At 44.9% G+C, this 12741-nt stretch overlaps 1 protein-coding gene across 1 annotated transcript in view; it reads left to right on the top strand.

Annotated features, from left to right (window-relative positions):
- The first annotated feature begins 1511 nt into the window (after positions 1-1511).
- Dpy19l2 (dpy-19 like 2) overlaps positions 1512-12741 on the top strand; it is a 47928-nt gene continuing 36698 nt past the window's right edge. Inside the window, exons 1-4 of the mRNA XM_042695042.1 lie at positions 1512-2394; positions 7533-7557; positions 8842-8929; positions 9852-9989. Of these exons, the coding sequence (XP_042550976.1) occupies positions 1512-2394; positions 7533-7557; positions 8842-8929; positions 9852-9989 (1134 nt within the window). The remainder of the gene's footprint in view (positions 2395-7532; positions 7558-8841; positions 8930-9851; positions 9990-12741) is intronic.

Genomic DNA, 12741 nt, shown 5'->3' on the forward strand with positions numbered 1-12741 from the left:
TAGAGTGCTATCCTTGAGCAAAAAAGAGCCTCAGGATCAGTGCCCAAGCCCAGAGTTCGAGCCCCAGGACTGACCTCCCCCGCCAAAAAAAGTCCATAGAACATTATTGCTTAATGCATTATTCCATTCAGTTATGGTAGGTGCAACATCACTCATTTTTCAGATGAGAAAATACTTTTCAGAGCAGCTAAATAGTTAGGGGTGTACTAGCTCATCCCACTGCTTATCTTGTTATGCACAAGACTTAGAACAGCTGCTGACACACAATTACCCCTTTCGTGTTTACTCTGTGTCTGATTAAAAAGTATATATCTGCTTCCTTTTACTTTGATATCATGTCATGACTATTTCCATGTGTCATTAAATATTCATTTAAATCGATGTTGTGTCTGTGTCCATAATTATGCACTGAATGGATCTTGTAGAACTTCAGTGCTTTCTGTTGAGGTCACTGTGGATGCTTCCCTGATAAAAGTAACAGCACAGTAAATACTCATATCACAGACTGGTTTTGTTTTGTTTTTGTTTTTTTTTATGAGGTTTTTTTTTTGAATGATTAAATGACTAGATTTGTGCTTGGAAGGGCTAGACCTCAGGTAAGGACCTGACTCAACAGGAAGTCAGAAAGAAAACAGAAGGAAAAAGAAACAAGTTGTCCCCAAAGAAAAGTATAAGAGGGGCTAGGAAGGTGGCTCATTAGTACAGTGTTTGCCTCACATGCAAGAGGCCCTGGGTTCGATTCCTCAGCACCACTTAAAAAGAAAAAGCCAAAAGTGGTGCTGTGGCTCAAGTGGTAGAGCACTAGCCTTGAGCTGAAGAGCTCAGGGACAGCGCTCAGGACTAGAGTTCAAGCCCCACGACCGACCAAAAAAAAAAAAAGTATAAGAACAAAATTAAATTAGTGATATAGAATTAATTGATACAGAGTTAAAATACTGATATTAAAAATAAGCTGTTTTGTTTCTTGATTTTGTGAATTCATTAAACAGGAAAAATTTGTCACCTGGGTGTGATGGTGAAATCCTGGGACAAAGGAGCTTGAGGCAGGGGAGCTGGAGTTCAAGGCTGGTCTGGGCTACTTAAGTAGTACTCAGTCTCAAGAAGTAAGTCCAGGGTGAAAATCGGGACGGAGGGCTTCGAAGTGAGTAAGGAGGGGGTTGAGGGCCCCGAGTGACCCCGCTGGAATGACCAGAATGGAAGGTCTGTGTTTTTGGGAAACAGTCATCACACTCAGTGTGCACTTGGGAAAATGGAACTGGGCAATCACAAGTAGGGTCAGAGGGTGTTGGTGGGGTGTGGGAGGTAACCATCACTGGACTATCCTCAAAGTCGGCACGTTGACTTGAAACCCCTTTGCGCAACTAAAGATAGTAAGGACAAAAGAAGGTAGATTATTACAGTCCATCAAGAGCACGCGAGCCAACCAGGGTGTTACCTGGGGAGGGAAGGGGAGCATTTCTGAATAGAGTTACATCCTGGAAGCCAACCTAGCCTCAGCCACGGTGGTTTTGATGGGGAGCTGGGATTTCGGGGTTCCATGGGGTCTGTTGTATAGCAGCTGGGGACTCCGAAGACCCCGTCGGTGCCGGCTACTGGGCACGCCAGGGATGCCCAAGACCCCGAGGCGGCCGCCCCTCCAGATGGCTGGGTGCCATCAAGGCCCCGGAGACGCCGGATGCGCGGTGCCCAACCCTTCCGGGGCTCAGGAATTCCGGGCCGCTCGGGGCTCAGGGTCTGTAGAGCGGATGGAGCAGCGCTGGCCCCCGACGGAAGACGGCGGCGTCTCCACCCCTGCGTCTGTCGGTCTGTCCGTGGCCGCGGCGGGGGACACGCGCGGGGCGGGGCGCGCGGGAGGAGCCTCCGCTGGACCACACGCCCGTCCGGCGTTTCGCGGTCGCCGTGACAACCGGGCATCCCGCAACGGCGGCGGGAACGAGTCGTTGAGGCTGCGGAGCGAGCCAGGACCTCGGAGGGCGTCCACCCGCCGGCACCCAGACGATGCGAAAATGGTGGGGCGGACGCGGAATAAACCCAGGGGCCCGGAGCCCGCCCTCCCCGCCCGCGCCGCGCCAGCCAAGCGCCGGCGCCCGGCCACCGGGGCCGGGGAGCCCGAGCTGGAGGAGGAGCCTCAGGCGCCGGGGCCCACGCCGGGGTACCCCCCGCAGCCCCTGCTCCCGGGCGGCGGCGGCGGAAACCTGCCCGGGGGCTCCCGCGACTACTCGCCACGCAGGATCCGCCATCTGAACGCGCAAAATTACGCGAACCTGGAAGCGGTGGCCAGGTCGGTCCTGCAGGGCCGTTTCCAGTTCCTGCACAGCTTCGCGGAGCAGTTCCGCCAGAAGATGCTCCGCCTGCAGACGCGGCGCTTCTCCAGCCGGACCACCTGGGGCATAGGTGAGCCTGCCTCCCACAGCCCCGCAGCCGCAGCCCCGGGCCCCAAGGATTGGAGGGGGTGTCTTCACTCTAAAAGGAGAGTCGCTTAGATCCGGTGTGTGGATTCCTGAGAACAAAAAAAGAAAAAGGAAAAAGGAAATAAGAGGAGATGGGAGCGCTGGACACTTCTTGGCAAAGATTCAGCCTCCTAAGTTCTTGTTTAAAATAGTTTTTTTTTTTTTTTGCAGTCTGCCAGCATCAGGGCAGTTATGTATTGTAGTTTCTAAAAACAATTGGTTTGCTTTTGGACAGGCATTTTAAATACAACAAAATAAAGGGTGTGTGTGTGTGTGTGTGTGTGTGTGTGTGTGTGTGTGTGTGTCTGTGTGTCTGTGTGTCTGTGTGTGTTGGTCATGGGGCTTGAACTCAGGCTGAGCACTGTTTTATTTTGGTTTTCCCTCAAGGCTAGTGCTTTACCACTCGAGCCACTGCACCACTTGCCGCCTTTTGGAGGTTAATTGGGGATGAGTTCCACAGGCTTTCTTCCCCAGGCTGGCTCTGAAACACCATCATCAGATCTCAGCCTCCTGACTACCTAGGATTACAGGTGTGAGCCATTAGGCCCAGCAGTGGGCCTAATGTTTTTGGGCCTTTTGTTTTTGTTTTTGTTTTTAAATAGAGGGTAGGAAGTGGAGATCTCCTTTGGAAACCAGTCTGGGCAAACCCTTTTTGAGATCCCCCTTCCCTCCAAGCCTCCATACCTCAGTCAATATGGTGATCAGTCCCTGTGGTCCCAGCTGCAGGGGGGCTTAAGTTGGAGGATCCCTGTAGGAAGCCAGTCTGAGCTAACACTGGGGATTCCAGGAAAGCAAAAAAAAGGTTAGGTTGTGGCTCAAGTGGTAGAGCACCTGCCTAATGTTAGGACCTGAGTTCAAATATCAATACGGTAGATAGATAGATAGATAGATGATTTTGATAGATGATTGGTGGATGAATAGTGATGGACGATAGATATGTTGAAATCAATATCAGAGGAGTAAGGTCACCTCATGCTGATACCCACTGGCTTCTGTCTCAATGTGGAGTGCTTATCTAACAATGAAGAATATTCTTTAAGCAATACTTGATTTTTTTCTTTCCCCTCTACAAGTCTCATGTGCTGTAGCATAACTTCAATGTAGTTGCTGTTTGTGTAAAACAAATGTTTGGCTTAATCCTTGGTCAGATTGGCACTAATGTAGACAGTTGATTTGTTGTGCAAATTATTGTAGTTTCCTGTCCACCATGTGCTCACTGACTTCTGATATCTAAGGAGGATGAGTCCCCACACTTAGGAGTGTTAACCAAACTTGATGAATAATTGGATTTTCTATTTTGATTTTATCAGTTGTCTGATTATGCCAACAGATCCAGCCACCTCCACAATCAACATGGGCTTTTGAAATACAAGGCATTGTTCCAAACTCAAGCTCCAGGGCACTGCTGCCTGGCACCTGGGCGGCACCTGGGTCCGGTGTTTCCGGAGCTGGGAAGAGGAAATTAATACTGAAGGATGGGAAGTGGTATCTGAGATCAGGGAAGATGGAATTTGGATTGTTACAAGGGGCTAATATTTAGATTTGAGGGGGCTGAAGGAAAGTATCCAAGGCCTGATAGAATTCCATGATCAAAGTCATGAAAATAAGATACCATGACATTAATGCATGGTCTGGCTGAGAGGCAAGGCAGGAGAAGAAGAGGAAGTAGGTGATGGTTGAGCAGCACCCCTCTTGGAGACCCTAATTCAAAGCAGAAGCAAGGCATTTAAACCTCTTTCTGGACGGAGGCACTGATTGATCCTTTTCTTTACCTTTTTTCCCCAATGAGATGAAATTGCTTAACCTAAGATTAACCATCTTAAACAATGCAGTGGCATTTGATAAGTCTGCATTGTTGGTGTTGAATGACTAAACTTGGAGAATGGTTTGAACAAAAGGGGCTTCACCGAAATAAATTCAGCAGTGTGTGTAACCAGAAAGACTGGAGATGGGCTGAGAAAAGGAAGCAGAAAGATCAGTTGGTAAAATGCTACTAGAATCCAGACTATAGCGGAGAGGAATGGAGAGGAGAAAGGTGAGTGCTGATAGAGCCAGACTGACAGGGTTAGGTAAGATGTGAGGTCGAAGTGGGAAGAGAGGAGGAGGGAGAAAGATGAAAGGCTATAGTTTATGGACATGAGATAATCTGGGTAGAAGGGAGTGATATTTCCAAAAGATACCAATGTGAAGAGAGAGAACTTGGGAAAACCTTTTTGAACTTTGTTTTAAGAGATGAGAGAAAAAGAAAGAACAAGGTAAGCATAGAAAATGGGAATCTTCAGAAGAACAGAATTGAGAGAGCATGGTGTGGCAGGAGAGAGAGGAAAGCCATCCAAGAATCACACCCAAAACTACCAGAAGACTTAAGTGTAAGGATGGAAGGGAGAACAGTGGTTCCAGTCACTCAAGGGCCGTGGATCATTTAAAACATTTATGGGAATTTCAACAAGAAATGGGCCAAGAATCTTGTTTGTTGAATGAGAGGAGGGAGGGAGGGAATGAGAAAAGGAGGGGAAGGAGGAAAAGAAAGAGGAAAAGAGAATCGGAGAGCTTGTGGGAGGCGCTGTGAGTTTTGGGAGAATGAGAGGCAGAAGGGAAGGATCAAGTGAGGTCTTGGATTTGGGGAAGGAGGAATTAAAGCACAACTCTGAGAAGCTAAATTTGGATGAGAGAAGCAAGAACTACTACATTGAGAAATGCTGAAATGGACATAAAAAGGTGGAGAGACTGAAGCATGGCCTTTGTTTCAGCCAAGTACAAGGCTGGGTCTCCTTTACAAGTAGGACAGGAGGGACAGGAGGCAGGAGGCAGGAGGTCAGCTAGCTGTAAGGGCTGTGGAGGGTGCTCTGTGTACTAGGGATCAGGGCATAGTTAGACTTCATCATTTTCAAGGGCAGTTGTGGGGAAGGGAGGTGTGAGCCAGGCAGGAAGATCCTCCAGGATCCTTTGGAAAGGTCGATGGATTGGCAGCATATTCCTTTTCTATTCATGTTCTCTTAAAAGTTGAGCACCAGTGGCTCATGCCTGCAATCCTAGCTACCTAGGAGGCTGGGATCTGAGGATCCTGGTTCAAAGCCAGATGGGACAGGGAAGTCTGTGAGACTCTTACCTCCAATGAACCACCAGAAAACCAGAAGTGGCACTGTGGCTCAAGGTGGTAGAGTGCAAGCTTTGAGCAGAAGAGCTCAGGGACAGTATCTGGGTCCTGAGTTCAAGCTTCATGACTGACCAAAAAAAAAAAGTTCCTTTAGGGAAATTTCCCAGTATACATGATTTTTTGAGAGACTTAAGGTATAAGAATACAGGATATAAATATGGTGGAACAGGACAAGCTCTATGTCTTAAAGATAATGAAGGTTTATTGTGTGTGAGGGTGTCTTTCAAATTGAGAGAGGTGGTGAGGTTTAGTTTCAGAGTGGTTCACATGCAGCAAATGTGTATTTTTTTTCTGTAGAGAGCCAATGAGTAGATATTTTATATTGTTCAGGAAATATGCAGGCTGTTTCATCTTCTTTTCCTTTTTCCTTTTTACAACCTTTTACAAGCACAACAACCATTTTCAGCTAGTGGACATTACAGAATGCAGACTTGGAAGACTACCTTTCCCAGCTTGGTACAAAGCAGCGATTTACACAGCAGTATTTTAAGTTGGCCAACATAGTAATACAAACCACAGACTGGAGGGCAGCGTTGGGAACTTCAACATTGCAGCTTTAACTTCCTTTAGTGAATTAATTTGCATTTGTTTTGGTAGCCAAACTGAGTGATCTTCAAAGTTTTTTTTTGGGGGGGTTCCAGTCGTGGCCCTCAGCTCTTCAGCTCAAGGCTAGTACTCTACCACTTGAGCCACAGCGCCACTTCTGGCTTTTTTCTTATGTGGTGCTGAGGAATCGAACCCAGGGCCTCGAGCATGCAAGGCAAGTGCTCTACCACTGAGCCACCTTCCCAACCCCTGGTCTTCAAAGTTTTAAAGCAGTTCATGTTGCTAGCTTATCAGATAACATGCTGAGTTTTGGACAAGCATAAGGAACACCATTACAAAACATTGGTGAGAAAGCAGAACTTCAGAAACAGTTAACTAAATTGACAATAAGGAAGATATTTGGAAAATTGTCAAAATAAGCTTTTTTCATTTTTAAAAGAACATTAGAAGTTAACCCCCAAACCGATAAAAATCCAATGAACATTCCTTGCAGGAGAGCCTGGAACCTCTGTAGGAAGTGGGACTTGAAAACATGCAAGTTTCTAGTCACCAGAGGGGCTGGAACACTGAATGGAAGCTCTTCAGAAAGCCCATACCCAGAGGACCGAGGCTACTGCACCCCTCTCAGAGTGAGCGGGGACTCTGCACCCTTTAGGGGTACCTCTGTCCAGGAGCTTGCAAGGAGCTAAGGTTTGCCTAGGGCACTGCTGGAGAGATGAACTTCTGCACTTAACCATCTTCAGAGGAGATGGGGAACACAGTGCTGCACAGTGGTTCCTGTGTTGCTAGAGACTTTCCTGAAAATATATGTCACACACATATGAATAGATAATAAAAGCTATAGAGAATAATACTGAGCTATTAGAAAAAGTTTGGAAGCCCCCATTTTGTCACTCTTTTTGTTAGTGGTGGTAGTGGTTGTCATGGAACTTGAATTCAGGTCCTGGGTGCTGTCTTTGAAGCATTTTGCTCAAGGCTCTACTACTTTGAGCCACAGCACCACTTCTGGCTTTCTGCTGGTTAATTGGAGATTAGAATCTTACATCCTTTCCTGCCTGGCCTGGCTTTGAGCCATGATCCTCAGATCTCAGCCTCCTGAGTGGCTAGGGTTACAGACATGAGCGGCCAGCACCTGGCTTTCATCACTTTATTTACAAACTATCTGGGGAGGCTAGCAGCCCCTCTCTTTGCTAAGTGTGAAATTTCCCTGTAGAGGCAAGCCTGCTTCTGAATTGTTTTCCTGCATGCATGTGGACGGATGTAGCCTCCTGTGCTGTGTCTGTGGGTAATGAATGCATTTGCAATGCTGCTTCTAAAAGGTACTTTCTAACAAGGCAGCTTTTGATGACTATTTCATTCTGCTCTTTTTTTTTTTCCAGCTGCTTTTGTGGGAGTTTTGCACTGGTAAGATTGCGTTTTATTTTTAAATGTGTTTTTAAAAGTTAGATTAAAACGTTACCACTGTTGGTTTCTTAGAACTGGCTATGTGCATATTTAAATATATCACTAGCTATTTCTAGTGAATGTTGCAGTTTATTTTATCTAAAACACTTTCATTTTGTAGTGATAGTATGCTATTAGTACATAAGTATGGGGACACAGTTTTAGTAATACCACCCAAGGAAAAAGCAGGTAGAAATGAAGATAAACTCTTTGTGGGACATGCATGCTGCCACATGCCTCTAATCTCAACACTTGTCCGGCAGGAGGCTGGGCAGTAGGATCGTAAGTTGGAGACTAGCTTGGTCTACAGAGTAAGACTCAATCTCACACACACAAACAAAACGAACAAGATTCTTTTGGCAGTGGGGAGGCAGAATTAAATGCTATTGAACCTTTCATTGTGCAGTCACTGGCACTTTGTTTACAAAACTGATGACAACTTACCTATAAGAATCATGTATAAAACAATAGTGTTCCTCTGGAATATCTTCATTTCTGCCTGAGCCAGGGGGGGTTTCTTCTCTTGGGATTTGTGCCATGTTGTGTTGTAGAAGTGCCCAGTTGGCCTTTGGGTTTGTGGGGAGGTTGTTCTGTGAGCCTGCATCCACCCTTGGGTTCCTAGTTAATAGGGAGAGTGCAACTTCAAGTCCCAGATAGGATTTGTAATTCAGTTCTGTGGGAAGGCACTACATAGCCAAGGGTACCATCACTGCTGGCCAGATGCGATTCTGTTCACCAGAATCTTCCTGCTCTCCTCACTTCACCTGTGGAGTTGCAGTCCTAAAATGCAGGTCTAGGGCTCCCTTCCTGTGTATTACCCATGTGTTCATGTGTTGCTCTGCTTTGAGCTAAAGTAATTCCACTTACTATTATTTTCCAGTGCTTTTGAACAGTAATATAAGGTATTTTCCCAACTGATTCTCTTTGGTTCAAAACACAGACCAGAGCCTGCCTGTGTTCTGACCTAGAGGCCTAGGAAAACAGAGATCAACACAGAAATTTTAGGTCCACAGCTAAGTTTGAAAACGGAGTCAGGGAATCTGAGATCTGTACTGCTATGAATTCTAAATGTCCCCAAACACGGAAGTGTGTAAGCAAATTCTAACATTGCCTCAATGTTTATTACACAATTAACTTTCTCCCATTTATGGCTTTCTGACTGTGCTTATCCAAAACTTAAATTGTTTAGTTACTGTTTTTGAAACCTCCTCTTATTGTAATGTGATATTTCATTTTCCCCCCCAGGATACATCTAGTAACACTTTTTGAAAATGACCGTCATTTTTCTCACCTCTCATCTTTGGAACGGGAGATGACTTTTCGCACTGAAATGGTTAGGTTTCTTCTAATGATTTACTTTGTGATTTGACAATAGCAAGACTGTAAAGTTGAAATTGAATAAAACTGGAATGGATTTGGGGGTGGGAATTATATGTACTTCCTGTCTCTATAAACTTACGAGAATGCTACACTGGGCTAATGTAGCTTTATTTTCACCTCTAAAGCCCTTAGATGGCTTGAAGAATTAGAGGGATCAATATCTGTATGGAATTTGAACATTATTTACAGGGGCGGAATAGTCAGTGTTAGGAAATAAACCAGGTAGTTGTGGCAGTCTGGGCTTTGGTGACAGATCATCAGATTCAGACAGCTGTCAGTCATCTTTGATTTCCACTTTCTTTCCTGCTGAATTAAGAGAGCTGATCTTGCAGAGAATAGTAAAAATGACGGCAGGTCCTGCCTGGAAAGAAGTGCTGGCACAAAAAGGATTGTTCTTCATTACTAAAACTTTCTAAGCTACTTACTGTTTCCCTAAATAAGCATCCTTACATCTGAGATCTCTTTTCATTTATGCATTGCCTTGGCTTCCTAAGCTGAAAGGAGACTCCTGCAGTGGAGTTGCTTTTCCAAATGAAACAAACCTTGAGGGAATGTTCCATCAGGCCCTCGCTTCATTTAGAAGAAGCTGCTAGTGTGTTAATTCTACCAAAAATTAAAGTAGCTGCATGAAGCAGGAGAGCATGCAGATTTCAAACCTTCAGAAAAGTTCATGCAACGGTGCAGTCATCACCCGACGAACATGCTTTCCTGAAGTCACATAATGCAATAGTAAGGGGTATTTGAGAGTCTTCGTGGTGACCTGGCTCCTCACTTCTTTTTCCCCAGAAGAATATGTTCTAAAAAGAGTATAGATGTGTCCATGGTTTACTTTCATTGATATTGTATGTCTTTTTCTCTCCCACTAAATAAAAAAGGGGCTTTATTATTCCTACTTCAAGACCATTATCGACGCCCCTTCATTTTTGGAAGGGCTGTGGATGATCATGAACGACAGGCTCACGGAATACCCTCTGGTCATCAACACAGTGAAACGCTTCCACCTTTATCCAGAGGTGAGTCACATCTGCACACCACCAACTCTCTGTGCAGACTACTCTTTATTTTTTTGTCAGATAAATATAAGAAGCCTAATGATGCTGAAGGAAAAAGAAGGGGACTTTAGGCTTAATGAGTTTAGATGTTTCCTAGAGTTAAGGGCAGGGCTCAAAATGTTAAAGCCCTAGAAACCATGCCCATGCAAACTCAAAACAAACAAACAAACCCAAAACAGCGACCAAAGGTGCTAGAGAAGATGAATGGGAAATATCCGTGAGTGCCAGGAAGGACTCTGCGTGGATGGGCACCATGACCTGGGAGTCATGCCACAAAAGTAGGGCTCATTGTTCATATGCCAGACACCCATGAATATCCTCCTACACATACCCTTCACAATGATGGATTTCTTGGGAGTCCGCAAATTCTAGAAGTTAAAAAACAAACAGGCAAATAAGCAATTCATTGTGGACAATAAACATCAATGCTGTGGGAACACTGCATCTGAATCCTTGGAATCCAGCAGGTTCATTAAAAGCTGCTGTCGATTGAAAAATACTGTGCCTTTTCTGCACACTTTTTATGACTTTCTGGCAATTATCTGTTGATTTGTTTTTAACTGTTTAACGTTATGGAAACAAGTTATTGACAAATGTGGGGAGCTGTATGAGCACCAGCTCAGTCTAAGTATGAAATGTTTTCATCAAGTCATGGAGTTTCTGTGCACTCCCTAAGGCCACTCTCGCTCTTCTCCATTGAACCAGCCTGACCTTTTTTTTTTTTTTCATGCCGATCTTATGATTGTGGATTCATTTCTAAATGCTACTGTTCCATTCATCTTCATGTATGACTTATGCCACCATCACACTTTCTTGATTCTCCCAGCTTTACGTCAAAATTTAAAGGAAAGGAGTTTTAAAACTTTGTATTTCCTTCTCAAAGCTGTAAGGACTGATACCCACAGAGGAACAGCTCCTGGGGGCTTGCTTGTCAATGGCAGATGCTGCACATCGCCACATTAAGCCAACAGGGAGAAAGTAGAAGGTTGAAATGAACTGCTGAAGGCTTGGCCTGGAAACAGAGGGGACAAGTCCAGAGGAAGCTTGCCCCCTGCTGGGGGAACAGCAGCTCCATTCACTCTCCGCGTACACTCAGGCAGACCCCAAGCCGTGTTCCTCCCAGAGGAGGAAGTTGATGAGAAGGCGTTGCTGCGGGAGAAGGCAGGCAGGGAACTGGTAGAATAAAGACGCAGCCTTGTGAAGGCATCCCTGCTCCCCTCAGGATGCAGAGGCCGCCTTGAGTAGACTCACAGCAGAATACAGTTAAAAGAGGTTGGTTATGCTTTTACAGCACGTTGTGCTTGCTAGGCAAGTCCCCTGCCAGTGAACTTCTAGCTATTCCCTAGCCCAGGGTAGGAGAGTTTTGAGGAGCTGCTTCCCCAGAGGGAAAACCCTAAACCAAGAGCTAAAGTCAATACAGATGAGAGGAATTTTCAGTCCCTGGTATTATAGCAACAACAAACACCAGCTGTAACAATCCCACCAAGGACAAACCTCAAAACCAACCCAGATCCTGGATTACCACAAACCCCAGCAGTAGGGGAGAAAAAGAACGTTTTCAGAAACTGAGGAATCCAAGATGGAGCTCACTGGTGGGTCCATGTATCTTGTTGCTGCTTCTGATGGCAAGCCACAGCTTTCATGTCCCATCCTCTGGGAAAGGAGGTCCCAGGACAGCAGGCAGAAGGGTCAGAGCCCAGCCCTGTGGGGAGCCCCAAGGGCCTTGGCATTGTTTGAGTTCCAAGTCTGCCTTCTTCACGCTGCCCTTCCGGGATCTTCTGCTGCATGGTGCAATTCAAAGGGTTTCAGTAGTACGTGGAGGGGCTGGTGTTCAAATGAGTGATTTCCTATGGGATTTATTCTACAATCTGCTGGGCATTTAAGATTGTGTTGTTCACGTTTCCAGTTTTTGGTTTCTTTTTGTGTCAACTCCTATAAGATTTTAGATGTGACTGGTGATCACGTCATTTGCTTAGTATTGTCTCCGCAAAGAAGACAGTGGCTATTTTCTGTACAAACTTTCTGAGCCCGAGCTTACTCCATAGAGCTACTATTCTGTTGTTGTTGAGTTTTGTTTTTTGTTTTTTCAAATTTCTTCTCATAGTTATCTCTGTGATTCAGTATAAGTTCAAAAATCAAAAAGACAAAAAGATAAGAATTGTGAATGATCTTGTTTCTTGTAGTTTAAACTTCAGTTTATATTGACTTCCTCTGCATTTATGTTTGTAATATTCTTTATTGCCCCTCTCTTTGAACTTTTACAATTGCATTTCAGATTAGGAAGCATTTCTTAATTAGCAGGGTACCAATGGCTCACACTTGTAATTCTAGCTACTCAGAAGGCTAAGATCTAAGGACTGGAGTTCAAAGCCAGCTAGGGCAAAAAAAAGTCAGGAAGACTCTATCTATAGCTAATTAGCACAAAGCTGAGTTAGAGGCATGCCCCAAGTGGTAGAACACCAGCTACAATCAAGAAAACCAAGCAAGAGTGGCAGGCCCTACTTTGAAGATTTAGGACCAATACACACACGTACACAAAAATACACACACAACACATACATACACATACACACATATACACACTGGTACAGAGCTGTTATTCTATTTCACCCCCATTTAAAAAATAATATACCTTGTATATTTTAATGCTGTAATAAATTGGAATTCTACATGAAATGTCATTATTTCTGTACTCATCTTTTCCCATGAATTA

This window comes from Dipodomys spectabilis, unplaced genomic scaffold (genome assembly GCF_019054845.1).
Source record: "Dipodomys spectabilis isolate Male_0828 unplaced genomic scaffold, ASM1905484v1 ptg000178l, whole genome shotgun sequence".
In the NCBI taxonomy this organism is placed as follows: Eukaryota; Metazoa; Chordata; class Mammalia; order Rodentia; family Heteromyidae; genus Dipodomys; species Dipodomys spectabilis.